Genomic DNA, 21,187 nt, shown 5'->3' with positions numbered 1-21,187 from the left:
TGCTAATTTCAAAGGACTGTGTGAAGTGAACTACGATTGGTCCAGTGTCCAAGTCAGACGCTCCGCAATTGGCCAAATACACTGTCAGTTTATATAATTATGTAGGGGAAGTGGCCCAATCGGTGTTGTACAGATTGACAACATCTACTTTTGCTATCCGTGACCATGAGAGGAATACGATGAGCCTTGCAATTCAACAGGTGAAGTTCTTTTCTTTTGAAGAACGACACAATTTGTAAGTGACTTCCTTACAACTATGTTAACGTTGTATTAAGATTGAATTTGATGCACAAGACCTGCCTGTATGACGATTGCGATTGGGTAATAACAGCAACTCCCATAAAGTTATTTTTAGGACCACGCCCCTTCCATGACTTCTGTTTGCCTGCCTCTTACATCCACACTTGAGGAACAGGTCAATTTCGCATGGTCTCTGTGTATTAATTTGTCTTCTTTGTAAATAGTTAATGATATCCAGTTACAAAGAGCAATCCAGAGTTGGTCTCCATCTGTCCCACAAATGGCTGATGTCACAGCAGGTTCAGTCCCACCAAGCAGGTGCAAATTCCAATCTTAACAATTTACCTGTGGTCTCAGTGTATCCATGCATGCATTCGGTGGTCTGTTTGGTTGAAACGGCCCCAATGATTTTGTTGATAACTCCCTGGTCTACTGAGAAGTTCAATGATACAAGTTTTACAAGATGTTGTAATGTAGTTATCATCATTTGAGCATTTTAGGTTCATTAACAGTTCTGTTTTGCAGAGGCATACATTAGTTAATTTGGTAGCCCATTTAACAAGCAATGTGCAGAAGAGGTAGAATTTTCTATTTCAGATAATATTGTCTTATTCTACTTCATTAACTTCAAGAAGGCATTAAGCTTTAGACTGTTTTGATGCAGAGTGGACATTTATAAGGACAAAAATGGACCCCAAAGAAATTATAAATAATAGCAGGAATAAAAATCCATGAGGAATTCAAGGATTAATGGTTTATTTTCAGTATCAACATTGCACATAGGTTGACATCTGACATAAAACAAAAACTCCAGCAGCACTGTATGCTTCTGGGATCTAAATCTGAGCCGTGTATCTGTGGAAATTAGTGTGGTCCAGGAGAAAAACATAGACATAAACACAGCTATATAGCACTAATCACACCAAGAAGTCCTGGAATACATTTGAAAAACGCCCAATCACTGTTTGCAGAGACTCAGGCGATGAAATCCAGTGGTCTATTGAATCCACCTTTCCGATTCATGTACTGCCTATAAAAAAGAAAATATGATTACATCATCGATCTCCTCCCTGCACCAATACATTACATCATCAGCTACCAATGGGAATGCTGAATGCTAGACATTTTAGCACCTGCTGAGGCGATTGGCTACAGTGTTAAAGACTGCCGTCTGGTCGGGTATTAAATGTACTTTTGCACATACTAGCGCTTCCCCCCCAGTCTACAAAGACAAACTCAAAGCCTTCATACAATGCCTGTGTGAAAAACACAGCAAAGGGGAATCCTGTCCTGCCCCATCTTTCTGCATGCCCATGTTCCCTCTTATTCATGCTACTACAGGACTAATAACAAGCAAGGTACATGATCCCATATTCATGGTATCTCTACTTTCACAGAACACAGCTGATATTATTAAGAGGCGCAAAGTTCTGGCAGCAGGTCCTCGTTATCAACAGGAGCTGTGTATAATGTAGGTCAATATTCTAAGAAATAACAGACTGCTGAGCAGTCCTATCACTTCACTGAGGAGAATATAACCCCTCTATGCACTTCCATTAAAAGATATTCCACCACCTCTTCTAAACCCCCTCCTGGAAAAGAACCAAGTTATGATACACTTTGACTGCCTTGAAACACCTACACTGCAGACTTCATTTACAAACAAATTCAGGGAAGAGCAAGAAGGGCGAGGACATGACCTCCATGACATCCAGAAGTGAACAGCTGCTTTGGTCTGTTTCTAGGCCTAAAGCACAAATCTGTTGAAGTGCTCTGTATTCCTTCATGCCCTGCTCCAAAACTGAAGTACAAATTATCTGTGCCTTCTCCCATGAATGTTAAAAAAATATCAAAAAGCTAAGCATCGCCTATTGATATACGTATATGGCCAAATCACACAAAAAGGCAACAATATCCCATAAGGGCTTGCATTACACAGAACACAATGTGGCTGACCGGGACAGCTGCATTCTACCTACACATATTGAAGAAAAATTAAGAATAAATAAATATGATGAATATGTCTCTTTTGAAAGGTAACACAAACAATATGTGAAATCACAATGCACAGCATGAAACAGAACCACAATGTGACCCTTGCTTGGGGAAATAGATAATTATGGCTTATAACGACTTGTATATGTCTCACATCTACATATTTATGTAAAATATGTGCACACAAGAATGGTATCGAGTAAGATAGGGCCAGGCATTTGACACCAATGCTAAATAACCAACTAGTGGAGCATTCTAAACTAAAAAGTATTACATTTATCGTATTTGGTCCATTCCAAATGTGTTTTTTTTTTTTCATATAAGTAGCAGTAACCAATAGGAGCGGGTTTCTCAGCTGCCTTTGGCACAGTCGCAGGTTGCCTTCAGGCTGAGAGGTCGATTGTTTTTCAGGTAGACTCCACTGGGTTTATCATGTCTCATATGTCAACACTTAGTCAGGTACAATTTTAATTTAAACAGACAATACAGACAAAACAGACAGCTCATAAAGACAGCTATACCCAAAAAGAAAGAAAAAAAGATAAGACCAACCTGTACTTTCTCTTCATTGAGACATTGACTGCATGGGCATTGACTGATCCATCTACCTTCCTACCCTGTAAAACAGTCATAATCAGTTAGGCAGTCAGAGAATCACAGACCACCAATAGTTTCATGAAAGCATCTGATGTTGATTCTGACTTGCTTGTACACTCATTGCATGGCCCCCATACCACTTACACCATTTCAAAAATTGCACCCCCTTTATTGTGAAATAATTGCATGGCCCAGTCAGCATACTGTCATGTTGCCACACATTTCAATGTAGAGCAAGGCAATTCTACTTCTGAGTAATTCTGCCACCATGTGGCTAGTCTCAAGACACTCTCAGTTTATTGCAGGTTTAAGATCACAACTGAAGTTCAGACTTTGCAACCCAAATAATGAGCTCAGTTTTATCTGTTAAACCAGGAACGTGTCCCTGTTTACTTCAATGGATGCAAAATGCAGTTAGAGGTTAGAATGGATAACAACCACATCAAGACAATAAATAATGTTAGGGAAAATTTAGGAGAAGAAGAAAAAAAGGCCGGACAGGAACATGATGCCCACCCAGGGGATGAGCCATGGGATGAGCTTGCATCAGCTCAACATCTCACCTTGGTGGTTTCAAATGACCCAAATCCCATTAATTTCATCATCTCTATCTCATCTTCAGTCTTGCCCTGCATGTCTTCCTCTGTGCAGAAAGAGTGAAAAAAAAAAGTTTTGAAGTCTAAGAAGACTGCAATTGAAAAACAACCACTGATACAATGCAAGCTATTACTTACCCGAAATTTCATGTACTTTCGCAGCTTTGTCTTTCTGCTCCTTCTTGTCGTCATCACGTCTATCCTTTTGTCGAGATGGAGAGCGGGAGGTGCGACGAGGGGACCTGTCCAGAAAGAACAAAGCCACAGCTACAGACAAGGTTATAACTTTCATGGAATGGAGACATCAGCACCATGTATATACGACTCAATGCCTCCACGAATGTCTCTTGGTTATAATATTTATATAGATCATGTGACGTGCTTTCAGCTTTCGATAACGCTCACCTGGAACGCCGCCTGTGTGGAGAATGCGAACGGCTCCGACGTCTGTCTCGAGACCGGGAACGTTCTCGCTCCCGACGTCGTCTCGTCTCGTTTCTCTCGCGGTCCCGTGAAGTCGAACGAGATCGACGCCTCTCTGTAAACAACAGCACACGACAGCACCAATTTTACAATTTGCCATGTAGAAGTCAAAACAATACCATAAGCGACGCATGGGTATTTAAAACAGGACAATCTAGTTAACAAATTAAAGTTACAGAACTTAGTGTCTTGGCTGAGAAAACATGATAGATAGGTAAATATGCGTTTTACCTAGGTTGAACAATCTTTGTTAACTTAGCATGTCGCAGTATGAAGTTGACATTTCACATAAAGGTTATTAATTGATAGCTAATTTCAAGTAAAATAAACTAGATAGACCTCACTCTACTTAGTAATAAGTAAGTAACGGCTAGCTTGTTGTTACTGGTCTAAAGCAAAGTGGTTACCAGGTAGTTGGTAACTTGTCAAACGCTAACGTTGCACCTACAGCCAAGCGTAAACAATAATTAGCTTGCTAACGTGTGTAGGTGTCGGTGATGGACCATTTGACTGGGCTAAGATGGAGAACCTGATAAAGATTGGTTGTAGATGTCATGATAAAGCGTATCTAACTAACTAACTGAATACTTAACATAAACGACAAGCTGTAAAATAGGTTAACGTTAACTAGCTAGCAAGCTAGCTATTGTTAGCTAACTAATCAAAACAGACGTATGGTTTTCCTTTTTACACCAAACGAATCATATAAACCACAAAAGAATAACTAGAACAAACCCCTTCGTGGTGCTGGTGACCTGCTTCGACTTCGTCCCATGGTTCAGCCTTTACACAAAAAAGATTGTGTGTGTAAAGAAATGCGTCGTAATGTAATGCCCAACGACGAACATAAACTTCCTTTAGTGGACCGTTTTCACTAGTCCCCCTAGGAAACAAGGGTAACGTTATATTAGTTCCGTAGTCTTGTTAATAGCGCTCACTCCTAGGAGTATTACCGCCACCTACTGGTAAATATGTTTGGATGGACTACAAATCTAAAATGTTATATAGGCCTACCTTATAGACCGCTTCAGATCAATCCGCCAAAAGTATAAAATAATTTAGTAGATATAAAATCAGATTTAAATAGAGTTAAACAAAGACACTCACTCGAAATGTAAAAGAAATGGTGGTGAAATCGACAACCATCAATGTGTAAAGAATGAAATTATAAGCTGCCCTTGCAACTCTTCTACGCTTTGATGTTTTTTCATCCAATTAAGGGATCTCTTGCCAGGTGTTTTTTAGATGTTCACAGCCCCCAAAAACTTTGGGATAATTGTGGCAATGCATATTAGCAATTTATTCTGTCATAGCAAATGTTTAGATCGTAAATTCAAATTCGTTTCTTTGTTAATTTGACTGCTCAAAGATCCCAAATTTTCCATTGGATATGCATTACCTAGTTTTAGCACTGGATTAGGAGAGTCATCATAGACAAGAAAAAAAACTGTATTTTCTTTGGCTCAAAAGTTCTTTGTCTTTTCAGCTGAGTAATTGTGCTGTAATTACCTCAAATGGTCAGAGAAGTTAGCAGATGTGTGTATGGGTAAGAGAAAAATACATGGGAAGAGTTAAGATTAAATTAACTTTCTGCCATTACCTATTCAAACTCACGATGTCAGTAGCCCACATTCCATATCATATGGACCTTGATTAGGTCAGTGTGTTATCCAGAGGAATGCAAGAAAGTTCAGCCCACCATTCCCTTCTATGGTATGTAAAAAGTGGTATGCTTTTCAGTAAGTTAGTCTGTTATTTGTGGTAAATGAGGTAGAGGTAGTCAAGTAGGGTAAATGTTTGTAATCTTGAATAAAAAGATCAATCTGATTTCTAGATTATTATAGGTCTATATCATTGAAATGCAATTTTTTGTGTAGTTTTATCTGATTGTCTGAAGGATATATCATATAAAAAATAACAGAAGTATAAATGGGTTCTGCACTCTTGAAAAAAACAAGAAAAGATTACAGTGGAACTCTGATTTGATTGCTTTCATCTTTAATGGTTGGTACATTTGAACCTAGCAGTAACCACTTTACATTCTAATATGACATGAACATTTTAACCCAGCAAATACACAAAAGCGTTTAAATAATAGTAACAGACCATACAAATTATTACATCTGTGAGGAGCGCTTTGCATACATACATTTCTTTAAGAAAAAAAAAAGAAGTGGAATGTATAGTGCCTTTCAGAGTTGGGCTTTCAGTCCCTCTGGACAGTTTCAAAGAATTGTTTCTGTTTATTTGACCAGAAAAAGGTTTAAGAGTTCATTTTCTGGTTAATTTTCATTTGTACTAATCCCTGCAGTTCAAACATGAAATTCAATCATCATTTAAGGGTAAAGAATTACACCTGCACGTCAATTTAAACCTGTGTATATAGCACACATCCTATGTCTGTGACCATCACGTGACTGAGTAGTAAGGACAAACTAGTGAGTGTTTTTATAACATTCTTTTTCTTCCCCCCAAAATGTAAGTGTTAAGTGCATGGTTATGCTGAGCCATAAAAGATTAATGTTAGTTTGAAACATTACTGTTTTCAGTTTGTATAGTTCTTGCCTGGTGCATCTGTTCATTTGCATTATTTTCGTGCTTGTTGTGAAGTCATTGTGAATCAAAAACATTTTTTAGGGGGGTGGGGTGTAATTGCTGTTGGAGTAGGTGTGTGTGAAAGAGAGAAGGAAGCTGAACTAGCAGGTGAATACCAAGATATGAGTCTGAGTGTTCAACATTCTGAATGTGAATATGTGTGTGTGTGTGTGTGTGTGTGCCTGGGCGTGGATGGGTATCATTGTCTGTGAGTCTTGTTGGAGCACCCCTTCAGGTTTCCACCTTGTCCTTGTCCTTCTGCTTCTTGCTCTTCTTCAGAAAGGACGGAGCCTTGAACTTCTTCTTCTTCTTCGAGGGGGACTTCGAAGGTGACCCCTCGGGAGTCACCCCGGCTGGCTTGTTGGGGGGTGTGGTGGTGGGAGCAATGTCGTTGGTGGTCAGAGCCTTCATTCCTTTCTCCAGTTCCTCCTGCTGCTGTTTCTCATCATCTACGCTGCCGTTTTTCACAATCTCGTTGGCATCGGTGGGTTTCGAGCCATCTGGAGGCAAAACAAAGAGCCGTGTTGGCATGCATGTTGTAAGAAATGGAAAAAGCAATAGAGAACCAGCTTAAATAATTTGGACATTGCTGCATAACACGGTGTCTGTGCTCAAGGCAGTGCAGCTGTTGCCAAGCATGCTTTTATCGAGTGGTGTGCAACGGTCTTACAGACTATCAGTACTTACTAGTCGGACAAGATCTTAGTACCAGAGGACACCCCTACAATTCAGTACAGACAAACATAAATAAGGACAGACAAACAGACAGAGGGAGAGATGGACACAGGTGTGGAGACAGATGAATGCCACAAAAAGCTAATGTCATGCTTCATGTCAACATTGATAGGGAGACAGACACATCAAGAACATCAGACATCCCATATTACAGTACTAAAAGTACTCTCACATTTATAGCAATTTTGCAGCCAGAAATATAATAGCTGAGAGCCAGAAGTCGACAAATAGATCAAGAATATTTCTTACAATCTCACAAAAAGACGCTTAGTGTCTATTTTAGGACAGTCTTCGGACTGATGGATTTCACACTGACAACAAGCAGCCTGAAGACACAACGATTGTTTGTGGTAGGGATTGAGAGTTCAAACTGTAGATCCACATATAAAGAATAAAGACTTCATGCAAATCACTAGGTTTCCATCCTTTTGCTACTTTAGTGCATCACATCAAGTATCCTTTATTTAAACTCAAAATTGTGAATGAATGACTCACTCATTATGTTATCCTAACAGAACCTCATTCCGAACAGTACACAATGCAAACATAACGTCTCAAGTACTGGTACCCTGGTAGCTATAATGTTCAGACACAAGATGTGACAGTCTCTATAGAGACACTGACATACTGTACATACTAATTGTATGCAGTAGTTGACAGGAAAATCAAGCAACTGCAGTGAGCTTAAAGAGCTTGAGTTTGTTTATCCAAACTTCAGGGATTTCTCAGTATTGATGTGGGAATCCTGATTATGGTTTAGTTCTTTATGGTGGTAAGCACTCAGCTACAAACCCCACAAGTGTTAAAAATAATAAATAGACCACCAAAAAATATACCACTGGTAAGCACCTTGAAGTCTTTATCTGTGGATCTATATACTGGGCTGGTTCATGTCTAGACTACATTTCATTTGTTTATTCTGCACTGTTTGAGTGTAAACTGGCATGTTGCTGGGACCTACAGTATGTCAACACATGTAACAGGGGTTGTCAACATACAGCTGAGAAGCCATACGCACAGAGCAAGATGTAGAAGTAACAGTCACATACACCAACTCTTAGTTGGTGTTTGCCTATGTTCATTATGTTCATTCACACAAGAGAAAGACAGACAGGGAGAAAGATAGCCACACACCAGACTGGTTGTTCAGCAACTTTAATGTGAGTCTTTTGATCTGATAACATATCATTAGGATGTTCATCAGACCTAACATGATCCACATGACACCTGCATGTCACATTAAACTGGCTGAACTGCAGGTCTTGTGCGTGTGTATTTTTGTTTGTCTCTACACACAGGCATGATGCAGCCCACAGAATATTCCACAGTGGAGCGCAGATGCTGACGTGTCCTGACAACATGCACCTGAGTTGAGGAAACTGGCGGGTGTGGGTGGGGTGAGCAGGGGGTGAATGTGGTGGGTCTCACCTTCAGGAGGGGGTTTGCTGGGGGAAGGGATCTTTGTGGGGGAGGAAGCCGGGGGAGTCCCAGCTTCGGTGGCCTCCTCCCCACCTGACAGACGCACGAGACAAGAGGGAGAGAGGGAGAGAGGAACAGAAGGAGACACAGGGCTGTGGGTGGAGAGCCAGTGCACTGGGACTGAGTGTGTGTGTGTGTGTGTGTGTGTGTGTGTGTGTGTGTGTGTGTGTGTGTGTGTGTGTGTGTGTGTGTGTGTGTGTGTGTGTGTGTGTGTGTTTGTGTGTGTACATCTGCGTGTGTGTGTGTGTGTGTGTGTGTATGTGTGTGTGCGTGTGCCTGTGTGTTTGTGTGTGTGTGTGTGTGAGTCTGTGTCTGTGTGTGTGTGTGTGTGTGTGTGTGTGTGTGTGTGTGTGTGTGTGTGTGTGTGTGTGTGTGTGTGTGTGTGTGTGTGTGTGTTGATGTGTTTGTGAGTTAGAGTGTTTGAGTGGAGGCATAGAGGTAGGGATGTGACAGGACAGGGTTGTGCTCTGGTTTAGGTGCAGTTACAGATGTCATTCATGCACAGAGGAAAGGTTGGACAAAATAAATCTGACCAACTGAAAGAGTGAGAGTGCTTGCGTGTGAGAGTGAATGTGGGCGAGTGTCAGTGAACATAGAGAGAGTTAGAAGAGAATGCATCCATTAAGTGTGTTTGTGTTGGTATATAGACCTGAGTGAGTAATTTCCAGAGTAAGGCCGTAAGTGAGAACAGTGTCATACCATCTCCGTCGCCCTTTTGTTTCCTCTGCACCTCCTTGCGATACTCATCCAGCTCCTGGTCAGTGAGCTCGTTGAAAGGGTTAGGGGGCTCAGGTGTACTGGGCATCGGTGGAAGCTCTGGAGACTACAGGGAGAAGAGGCCATGAACACATCTTAGATTTAGCTCAGCTTACCTTCTGTGGTATACAGTACTTTTGCAGATACTCGCTGTATGATTGTATGATCAAAGTGTGATTCCTTACCGGAGGACTATTCTCCGTGACACTTGCAAGCACTTGGGATTGGGGTCCAGCTGTTTTCATGTCCTGGCGATTCTGCTGCCGAATCTGAATGATGAGTAATAGTAATGTCAATGCAGTAGCAGACAGTACATTGATTTACTCTGTTACTGCTGTTCACACTCAAAAGGGTATGCATCCACTGTGGCGCAAGCCGATAAGCCCCCCATTTACGGGCTTCATTGTCCGTGGGGACACAGGTTCAAGTCTGGTCTGCTGTCGTTTCCCGGTCCTCTCCCCACCTCTTCTTTGCCTCACTTCCTATCAGAACACTTTACTGTCCTGTCCAAATAAAGGCATTAAAAAAGCCCCAAATAAATCTTTAAAAAAAGGGTATGCAAAGGGTATGTTAAGGCCCATCTCAAGCACTGTTTTGTATTAATTAAATGGCGCCTCTATTGTACCTTGTTCCTGGTTTCCAGTACTTCCTTTGGATTGGTGAAGAGTGGGACAAACTGACTGGAGGTCTCAATCTTAATAGCTGTCCCACTGCCTTGGGTGATCTCCTCAGACTTCAACCACTAGGGAGACAAACATACAGTTTTAAGTTTGGCAGTAGCAATGCATTGTTTTACCTTTCTTTTGCAGATGCAGACTGTTAAGGTTACTGCTTTGGGGCCTCATTACATGTCAGCAGAACATGTGCATGCTGAACCCCCACTGTTTATGCCATGTTTATGTTAAGCCACCAGGGGGCGGGAGAGATGCTGCAGTGGCTGGCATGGGACTGGGCTTTCTCTGCATTGCAGAGGGTAGGGGAAGGAGAGGGTGTGAGAGAGAGAGAGAGAGAGGAAGCAGGTGGGAGGAGCGATGGGTGGGGACACATGATTATAAAGAGAAAAGAGAGACGGCCAGTCTCCTCCCTGGGAGGTGTTTTCTCTGAACATAGTGCACCTTAATGTACGCTCTCACTCCATCTCTGCTTAACAAGAGAAACCATGTGCAGAAAACAGATGTCAAACAGCCGTCTCATCCAGGGCTATATTATACAATCAAGAGAAACCAGCTCTTGATGGAGTGATGCAACACACAACAAACCCACAGTGAATTTGAAATTCATACAGAGTATTGCAAATGCTCATAACTAGTCGCTGGAGCCCTCATTATGCATGATAGTGATGGCTCCCTTGCCTCACGCTCACCGTTGTGCGCTGATGCCCAGGGCTGGCCTCGTCCTGGTTGACCTTCTGGTATGTGTTTGGGGTGTTGAGCCACCGCGTCCTCTCCTGCTGCTGCTTTTGGGCGTGGGGGTGCAGGCGCGGGTGGACGCTCCCTCCCTCGTCATTGAAGTTAAAGGATGTGGCAGTGGCCGGGATCTCCACCGCCCGCTTGGTCCGAGAGCGCTCCAGCAGAACAGGGAAGCGATAGGCGTAGCCAGTGCGGTAGCCCTGTCAGTGTGCAGAGGGACATGTGTTTGGTGCTCTGAGTATTGAGCCAATCTGTCATTTCAGTACTTTGTTAATAAATCAGTTTCATCTTTAGTTTATAATTCAGTGGGTTTTTTGGGGGCATTTTAATGGTGATAATTGTTTGGATCATGATATAATTATTCAAATTGGCCACCTACACCTACTATGAGTTTACAATTTTCCAGAAAGCAGGACAGCAATGTACGTATACTTTATATTAAAGACAGAATGTGGTATTTCAGAATTATATCATGGCAACTAGCATTCCAATTACAAGCATGACATTTTAGCCTCCAGCAAGGTTACAATGATAGCCCATGAAAACTGGAGGACCTTGTGAATAATAATGAGGCAGTGGATTTTGGCAGATAAACTACAGAGCCCAGAGAGTATTACTATAGTGAGTGCCAATCACCTGTGTTATACTGGAAAACTGAGAGCAAGCTTGGTTATATGTATACCTAATTTAATAAATGTGTAATACATTTGAATTCAACTCACACTGACAGCAGTAAATATTTAGTTGCATGAAACTTTGTATTACAATTCTAAATTGATCATCAGAGCAAGGAAGCATATTCCTAGCATGTATGACATGACATTCCTTATTAAATGTATTGTTTCTGTCATTAACACGTCTTTGCCCAACCCATATGATGGAAACAAATATCTCCATGGTCAGGCTTTGTGAAACAGGATATGTGTAGGAGTTAGATCTTGGTATGGGTTGGCTCCTGATCAAATCCCATGCAGAAGTTAGGGTTTGGGTTCATTAGGTTATTTAGGTTCACTGGGATTGGGCTGAGAGTGCTCACAGTACTCTTGACATCAAAGCAAGTCAAAATTGCAGCTGCCTAACAGATTTTTCATTATTTTGGCCAGCAGCTCATCATACGCAACTGCTTCTATCATCTCACCAGGTTGTCCAGGGTTCTCATCAGAGCCTCAAATTCGTGCTCCCCAAGACGGCTCTTGTGCAGCGGGCCAAAGGTGGACCCTGCCCGGCCCACGGTGCCGATGGGGTTGGGCTTGTGGGTGGCCCGGTCCAGCATGATGAGATTCTGCTCCCCTCCTGCGCAGCACAATGCTGACACCTGTCAGAGCAACACAGGACTGCAGCTGCTACCAGGTCTGGCTTCAGGCAGATAAGCTAAAGGCTACAGGCACGCACACTTTGTCACGCATAGATTCAAACGTATATACAAATGCACACACACACACACACACACCAAGAGAATCAACTAATGTATTCACAGCCTCTTCTACGTGTACACACCCACACAGAGATAAAAAAGGCAGTGTGAGAGTCAAAGAGAGAGAGACAGCAGCAGCAGGAGCTTTATCACCTGAATCTGGCATGCAGCCTGGATGTGGTAGATAGTATAAAAGGCCTCTTCCACCGACTCTCCCAAAGCCACAAACCCATGGTTCCTCAGTACCAGGACCTGCATAGAAAACACAATAAAAGATCACCATACTTAAAAGCCATTCCATCATCACTCCATAACTACCCATAACCCTGTTTCAATTTCTCTACTCTCCATTCTCTACAGAGTACATTTCTTCCCGGAATCTGCCCTTTAAGTGATTATTGATTTATTAATGTTCCCTCCTGAGTAATGGACTTCCCCTTTATACATTAGCAATTAATATATGTTGATTTTTTTGCTGACAGAATCATTCAAACCTACAAACGTATCCGCCTGTTAAGATCAGGTTACCGCCTGACATTCTTACTGTTTCTCAGTTGCACGCACCTTGCAAGTGGGGCCCAGACTCTTCTGCAGCTCCACCCGGTCCTCCTCATCCTCCATCACTCCATTGTAGTCTAAGTAGGCCACGTCTCCCACCAGCAAAGCCTCATGGGATAGGGGGAGCAGGCCACACTTCATGGCAGAAACCTAAAGACCAAGATAGGTTCACACATAAAAATGTCATTAACCAGCATGATCTTATGCAATAAGACGGTGAATGGTGTACAGTCCTAGAGGATTTATTGCTCTTCCTTGAAACACATTACACTTGCTTTTCAATGAGTGTTTTCTAACACTGAATTCCATGCACTCTGACTTGATGTGTACAATCCACTTGTATGTTTTTAGGGGGGATCGTTCACTATGTGAAGGATAAGGTGTGGTTTGACTCACCGCAGCAGTAGCCGGTGTGTGGAGGTGGAGCAGGCATCGGACATCAGGACGGGCGGAGTAGATGGCCGAGTGCAGACCGAATCCAGACAGGTCAACACCCAGTGCGGTGCTGCCCCTCTCCACCACCTCCCCCAGAATATTCACCTTCACCTGAGGACCAGACAGCAGGTCTAGCATCAGAAGGGACTCAAACCAGGCTGAGAATGATTTCCATCTTATTGCTTATAGGCTAGCAAGAGAGCAGCCATGCATTTATTGAGTGTAAGTGGGGAGTTTGCCACACAGATGCATACAGACACAGAGACGCAATCCCTAGCCGTTTATACAGCTTAATTTAGCAACGTAAAATCCTTGAGTTCAGCCTGCCTCTGATCATTTTCCATTTAAGAAAAGCCAGTTTTCCAAGACATCGCCTCCACATGACTACTTCAGCTCTCGAGTGTCACCCTGAGGTCTATCCGTAGGACTTTTAAGGAGATTATTCAAATGAACTTCAGAAATTTCACATCTGCATTTGCATCTCGTTTCTTTGAACCTGCCAGCTCGAGGCTGTGCTCGCTGAAAAATTCTAATTACAGAATTGATTTGTGTGTGTGTGTGTGTGTGTGTGTGTGTGTGTGTCTGTGTGTGTGTGTGTGTGTGTGTGTGTGTGTGTGTGTGTGTGTGTGTGTGTGTGTGTGTGTGTGTGTCTGTGTGTCTGTGTGTGTCTGTGTATGTGGGCAGCTTCAGCTAAATCAATTACACAATCCAACTAAAAAATCAGTTTACATGGAAACTAAACTGGTCACAGTCAAAAAACAACAGTACACATTATGGAATGGGCCAATCATGATCTAGCCATGGAAGTTGTACTAACTGACCATACCTGACATTTTTTATGTGAAAAGCTTCAATTCTGTGCTTATGCTAACCCAGATTATAACAGCAATACATCTAATTGTCTTAACTCACCAGGCTAGCTGCCGTTGCCTCCCCGTAAGCCAGACCATCCGGCAACACCAGGAAGTGCTCCTGTTCTTTGCTCACGCGTATCTGCAGGGCAGGGACAAGAGCAGATGTGAGCTGAATGTGATTAAAAAAAGTGGAACAGCAGTGGCAGAAGGAGCTTATTCATGGCCAGGTTCACATCTTACGACCCCAAATGCTCATACTGTAATAGACAGGAAGTGGGACTTGGGGAAAAAAGTTCTGAGATAAGCAAAATCAAAATCTGCTTGCAAAATTTCACATCACATTGGTCAAAGCCAGTTTCTGCTGCAGAACATTTAGACACATTTTTTTTCTTGAAAAACAGTACGTTGTGACATAGTCAAGTAATCTCACCAAAAAGGAAGTTTTGCTATACTGAAGTTAATAATGGTTATAGTTTGATCATATGCCAGCTAGAACATGCCTCTGATGATGCTTATAATCGGCACAATGGTAGATATCTGTAACTATCTACTTTATGTTCTGTTTTAGGCTTTCTAGAAACAGTTAGTAAATCATCTTCAAACAATCACGCACTTGTCAAAAACTAACCCTGATTCTTGCAAACCTGGCAACCCTCACTTGACCCATACATTCTATTACCTTGCCTATGACCAATATTTTCGCCTAACCCAAAAGTGCATTTAGGATATTCAGTATGATAGCAAAACCTCTATTCAGATCTATCTATGTAGAATAACTGAGACACACCTTGTCATTACTTTGGTGAAAAGTGTGATCACATTTGATAATGCTGATGCATAACAGCATGTTTTTGGAGGCCTTCAGAGGTGAACAAATATTCTATCTGTACATACCGTGGCTGGTTTAGCAGTGAGAGTAGTATCTATAGCAACAGGTTGAAGGAGGATTGTTGGTGACTCCAAAGAATACCCAAAGAAAATTATCCAACAGAGAATCTTCAGACTGAATATAGGGAGTACTGGTACTGGACAGTACTGGACTGGGCTATATTGTTACAGTTTTTGCTCTATTTTACGGAACTGTTGCATTAAAGAAATACTGTTCAGGTTTTACGTTATCATGGATAACATCATGGTTATGAACTAGTCAAAGGGACAAGACAAAGGTGAATTATTTGACACAACACACCAAAGATGAAGCTGAGAGTGACGTTATTCACAACAACTCCCTCACACACGGACACACACACTCATTGTTTAAATGTTGCAGTGTTGAGAACAGGAAAGGGGTACTGACCGTGAGGCATGTGGGGTTGAGCTGGGCCCAGCCGTACAGATCCAGTAGACGATGCACGCTGGCCAGTTTACAACGCATCAGGCGCTCCCCTTTCACCATGGTGCCCGGCTCCCAGCCATGCATGTCATTTATGGGGGTGACCATGTTCGTTGCTACGCCAAACAGTTCATTATCATTACAGTCATGTGTAATCCAAGGCACTACAAATTAGCTCTTATGCAAAGCAGTTTACAGCTCTATAAAGGTGTGAACAAGTCTGTGAAGGTGTTTTGCTCTTATTATGCTTTCCTGCATGAGAAGAAGAGTGTCTCAAAAAAGTGATAATGAGAAACAAATACACCTATAAATTAGCAATATATGTATACTGTAACAACTTCTTTCTGCTTTTTTTCTGTGACAGGACTCGTGACTAACCATGGGGTGTCAGCAGGGGACAAGGTCAGTTACACGCAAGCCTGAAAGAAAATATTCAGGGACAAATGTGTGAAGGGTGAAAGTGAATGTGTGTGTGTGTGTGTGTGTGTGTGTTTGGGAGAGAAAGAGAAAGAGAGGGAGAGAAAGAAACCTACATGATGGCGAAACAGGCAGGGCAGCAGGAGAGCCATGAGTGTTCATGAAGTCTGCGATCTGCCGCAGAGCCCACAGATTCGAGGCACTGCCCCCTTTCTTCATCTGTTCCTGGATAAGCACATCCAGCTCTTCTCTGAAAGACTACCAAGAGCACATGCACACAGACAGAGAGACATCCACCCCCACACACCATCATACACACACACACACACACACACACGTACGCGCACAGAAGACCAGTGATTACTAAGTCAAGTACTTAAACACACAAACACAAACAAATACAACCCACATCATAGACAACCAACTCCTCCACACAGAGAACGTCAGAGTCAGCACACACACTTACACACTTACACACACGCACACACACACACACACACACACACATACACACATACACACAATGCTGAAACTGCATTAGCTAATGTGCCCACCAACAAAAATCCACCACAGAGTGCAAACGCTTGGGTGAACTCATGCACAAAACTGCCAAGGACACCCCGACCCAGTGTTTGAAAGCAGCTCCGTCCACTTGATTTAGTTCCTTTTGTCACATTTCCTTTGAATCATTATTCCTCTTTTGAGCGGTTCATTCTCTTTTACTGTGTCTGTTGTTCTTGTCTCCTCTACCTCTCCACCTCTTGGTCCCCCTCCCACTGACTTAAAAAAAAACTTTATCGCTCTCTTTTTTTGTCTCTCTCACTCTCCTCCCACTCACTCACTCCAGTGTTGAAGCTGCCATTGTGCAGTTGCAGCGCGCAAGTGGTGATTCAGAGGAGATTAAATCTGAGCTGTGGAGATAATCATATCTTTGGGAATGTAATGAGGGGGAAGGGAGTGAGAGAGAGAGAGGTGGTGGTGGTGGTGGGGCGGTAGAGGGATTGGATGCAGGACATTAAAGGGTGGCAGGATGGCCAGGGTGGGGTGGGGGAAGTGAAGACAGAGACAGGCACAGAGGCTGAAAGGAGGATCGGAGCTGAGATCTCTTTAAAGGGATTCTGCTCTCCAGAGCTGGGCACAGGAAACACAACACGGAAGCAGAAATACAAATCCTTTGCTTGCCAAAGGCCAACGCCATGTCTACTGTAACCCCCACCTACACACCACACACTTTTATACAAACACACACACACACACACACACACACACATTAAATCCTTATCTAAGACACCCACACACACAGCCTGGCTAGTACTCACTGGGCTCTGCAGGAGGCTGGAGATGCGCTTCTTCTGGCTGGTGGTTGGGGTGGATTGTAGGGGTGACTGAATGGTGTCCGTGTCCGCACCCTCCCCATCACTGGGGCTGTGCTGGACCGGGGTGTCCTTCGGACTGGAGGAGGTGCTCATGGTGTCTCAGGTCAGAGGAGGTTACCACGACAAGGAGACAGGAGAGAGCTTGAGGGGGAGCAGAGACAGGGGGAGATCAGAAATGTGTGGTAACCATTTAAGAAATGCAATACAATTTACCCTGAAACACAATATGGTTCAACATTTATTTGCAAAATAGTAACTGAAATCATAACGCTAGAAAAGTCAGTTTAGTCAGTCGAAAACCAAACACACTGACATGGCCAAGAAAGATTAGAACCTCTGAAAGTATCCTATGTCTCCTAAATATGCCTCTCTCTCTCTGTATCGCTCTCTTTTTCGGACACACACTCACACGCAGAGAGAGAGACTCCTGCAAGAAGCAGATAAAGTAAAGAGCCCCACCCAGTCAATGGTGGTTTAATACACCAACTGCCACCATGAAAACTCTTCAGATTACTCATTTACATTTTTTCATGAAATGACAAAATAAGATATATTGCTATTGCTAATGCTTAGCAAAAAGACTAACCATGTAAACATGCAAAGTAACCCAGCAACACTATACAGTTATGTCATGGATAGTACACAGTAAATAAAAAGCAATACACTGTAAGAAGATTATGCAGTAGCTCCCTTCAGTCTTCTATTTCAGTGGAATGGGTTTACTTTTATTTTATTAATTCCACTGAACCTTAGAGTAGGGCATTTTTAGCTTTACTTTTTTCACACCATAAAAGTAAAGAGGTAAAAATAACATCAGAACAACAAAAAAGTGGGGAAGAGGGCTCATAATAAACCAGCTATTCTAGTTTCAAAAGAAGCTCATGCATCCATGATAATGATAGTCACTTAGATATTAGGAAGATACCTACAATATATTTGTATGGACTCAGCTAACCATGTAGTTTAAATTTGTATGTGCTTATAGCGGACCCTACTTCATTATAGACCCCAGAGCCTTTGTGTGCGAAAGAATGGGGTAACTTCTGCTGTGGGATCCCTCCTGACATCAGCCCACTCTCTTGGGAGGCTAACAATGATTGGGGAGTTGATGGCTGGGCTCTCGCTGTCTGTGTGTATGAACTAGAGGACGAAGCCCTTGAATCAGACTTTCACACAGACACACACACATGAAATGAGACAGGACGGAGGCAAGGTTCTGTCAAGCATTTCCTGTTTACCAGGGGTCCATGACAAACAAAACAGAAGGCTAAGTGACCCATCAGCATCCTTGTTTGTGCATGCACTTGCCTTTTGTATTGATTTTTCTTTTTTACATAGGTCTGGATGAAGCACAGCCCATTCTCTGACTCTGACCCAACTAGAGTAATCTGGTTAAAACGGGGCGACTGCGGGGAGACGTTTTGGAGTGAGTGGTATATAATTGCATAAGTAACGCCTGATTGATTTTTGTCAGGACACACTTTAATCAGAGTAATGCGGGATACAGCCAGTCCTCATCAATGAGTGGAACAATGCTGTGACGTGGTAGAGAGTACATGCCAAAAGGAATTCTGTAATGTCCAGTCAGACATTTTTATCTTTCTTTGGCTGAAATACATTCAACATAATTACTTTTTATGATGATCATTCATTCCTCTCTTGATACTAGAAACTGTACAGGAGAATATAACCATTTTGTTTTAGTTTGACATGGTTTGAGATTAACTTTACAAGTATTACTATTATTATTGCACACATGTGAAATGGAATGCATAATAATGATAGGCTTGTCAAGCAAAAACCATGCTTAAATTCAAATTAACTTAATTTCGATACTAATGACCTGAAAGGTCAATGTGAAACGCTCATTTATGCAAAAAGCTTCTCTGTCTGGTAGTCACTGTCATCCACAGATCTGTCCATGTCCATACACCGCTATGCCACATCTCCACCAACACAAACTAAAAGCATATGAAGACACTGAATCCACTCATGTGATGAGATTGTGGAAAAACGAATAGTCTAGTAGTCACAACACTCGTGCATGCGAGTGAATGGCCAAAAGTGCTCCGAGTAATCCAGGATATTGAGCGGAAGACCCTTCTCAGATATAGGGCTAGGTCGCCCAGGGAGGAGATGAGCCCTTGCGCGGGAGCAAGGGGGCTCGTGCCAGGAACAGATGCTGTGATTATCACGTCACTGATCCCTGTACACCCACCTCCCTCTGGACTTAAAATCGTCCATGGCAAACCAGCATCAGTCCTATCCAACCATTTCATTAATTATCACGACCCAAAACTGTCGAATAACAAGTGTAGTCGCGTGACCGAATGGTCTAAGGAAAATAGGCTAACACGACAATCAGTCTAATCTTTCCCACTTCGCGATATTAAAACGAAATGATACATTATCAACATCTGATCAGATCAACAATCTGACAGCTGCAGATTCCTTGACTCATAAATCATGCTTAGATCCATTCCTTGTTCAAGATTCTTCTCCCGCCCCGTGGCCAGTGCATGGCTGCCTAGCAACAACGCGAGCACCGCTGCAACATCAGCACCACTCCACACTGTTGTCCGGACGTAGCCAGGGATTTAACTAATGGCCATCTCCATTAAACAGAATGCTCGCTATCCGTATCATATTGCACGGGAAATCAATCTTTGTTCGCTACCAAACATTCATGTATGACTTTGCTGTCGTTCACTGGCGAAATGCTACTTCCCCATCACCACACGTTGAAAATAAATTGTAATGCGCTTCATACGTTTAAGCACACGATGTTCGTTTTGCAGTGATATATCCTGGTTCTCACAAGGATCAGTTTGCAGCAGAACAGATAAATGAGATTTCAGAATATGTATTCGTAGACTACGCCTAGTCCTGCACGTTTCGATGGAGCTCTGTCAATCAGCTCCCAAGCTGAATTAAAACAATTCAATAGCATTAGGCTATTGACGGAAAACAAAGATAACAACATTGCCTACAGGCCTCTGTGCCTGTTTAACAAATACCTGATGTTAATTATAGGGGCAATTAGCGCTTCTATACAAACATTCTGCAAAATGCGAGTGGGTTATGAGTGGTGAACATAGCAAGCTATCTAAAATGTGTTTATTTGTATTTAATATGTAGCCTTTGTGACATCCGTTTGTCCAGATTCTCGTGATGTTCTTTGCATGGGTGCTCAAGACTGATTTCTTTTCCACCTACGATGGGAGGTGTAGGCTTGTGCAAAGCCATTTTCACCATTTTGTGTTATTGAACCTTTGATCCAAAGACAATGTGTAGATTAGGCTACAATACTAAAATGAAAATACATTGGACTTTTTAAAAAATCTATACATTTTCAAATAAAATGTGTGGTAAACTGGCCTAAGTGCCAGCTGTACGTTTCAATTTTATGCACAATAAACATATCCTTGCGTTTTATAAAATAAAATCAGTATTTTTGTAAATACCTTACCTTACAGCATTCTCCAACGCCTTGTTCTCTGAGCATGTATAGCTTCTTTTAGTCTACGTCTACGTTTAGGGAAATAGCGGATAATACTAATGTATGCTATCGATTACTACATTGATAAAACAAACTTCTTAAATATTATATTTTATAACAATGAGTTGCTTTATCCCTCTTGACTCCTGATATTTTAATGTCTCCCGCACATCTCCTGTGTTTGTCGTCGTTCATTGCAGCCTATAGTCCAGCCCACCGCCACGCCTGCCAACGCTTTGACCTGCATGTATCTCTGAACCAAACATCCACCACGCACCTTCTCCGTCCTTTAAGCCATTCCGGTCAACATGAGCCGTTCAGCAATATCATGGGAACATTTATGTCTTTCCCCTCATGCGATTGTTGCCCTAAAGCTCATAAATGGATATGCGCTGTCATGCAGTTGTTTTGTGACA

The 21,187-nt window shown here is 42.4% G+C and overlaps 2 protein-coding genes across 2 annotated transcripts; both read right to left on the bottom strand.

Annotated features, from left to right (window-relative positions):
- Positions 1–943: 943 nt before the first annotated feature.
- Positions 944–4,783, bottom strand: snrnp27 (small nuclear ribonucleoprotein 27 (U4/U6.U5)). Its single transcript, XM_080853027.1, has 6 exons — positions 4,647–4,783; positions 3,834–3,966; positions 3,567–3,670; positions 3,396–3,475; positions 2,788–2,852; positions 944–1,270 (listed from the first exon to the last, which is right to left on the bottom strand). Exons 1-6 carry the CDS (start codon positions 4,684–4,686, stop codon positions 1,216–1,218), a joined length of 477 nt encoding a protein of 158 aa, XP_080709153.1. The 5' UTR covers positions 4,687–4,783; the 3' UTR covers positions 944–1,215.
- Positions 4,784–6,737: 1,954 nt separating this feature from the next.
- add2 (adducin 2 (beta)) lies at positions 6,738–20,824 on the bottom strand (the record flags this gene model as incomplete). The annotated part of the gene is made up of 15 exons (XM_080853021.1): positions 20,742–20,824; positions 17,216–17,413; positions 16,013–16,154; positions 15,444–15,595; positions 14,205–14,285; positions 13,254–13,403; positions 12,864–13,007; positions 12,453–12,551; positions 12,024–12,200; positions 10,840–11,085; positions 10,102–10,218; positions 9,662–9,745; positions 9,420–9,543; positions 8,670–8,753; positions 6,738–7,006 (listed from the first exon to the last, which is right to left on the bottom strand). The coding sequence occupies exons 2-15, from the start codon at positions 17,363–17,365 to the stop codon at positions 6,738–6,740; spliced, it is 2,019 nt and encodes a 672-aa protein (XP_080709147.1). The 5' UTR covers positions 17,366–17,413; positions 20,742–20,824.
- Positions 20,825–21,187: the final 363 nt, after the last annotated feature.

Source organism: Sprattus sprattus (assembly GCF_963457725.1).
Source record: "Sprattus sprattus genome assembly, chromosome: 15".
Classification (NCBI taxonomy): domain Eukaryota; kingdom Metazoa; phylum Chordata; class Actinopteri; order Clupeiformes; family Clupeidae; genus Sprattus; species Sprattus sprattus.
The sequence above is the reverse complement of the archived record's forward strand: the minus strand, read 5'-3'. Positions and strand labels throughout refer to the sequence as shown.

Excerpts from the sequence above, each read along its gene's own strand:
- snrnp27 (XM_080853027.1), bottom strand. The coding sequence starts at position 4,686 with ATGGGACGAAGTCGAAGCAGGTCACCAGCACCACGAAGGG. Across the intron at positions 3,967-4,646 it reads GTCACCAGCACCACGAAGGG|AGAGGCGTCGATCTCGTTCG; the intron begins GTTTGTTCTAGT and ends TGTTGTTTACAG. Across the intron at positions 3,476-3,566 it reads GAAAGTACATGAAATTTCGG|AGGAAGACATGCAGGGCAAG; the intron begins GTAAGTAATAGC and ends CTTTCTGCACAG.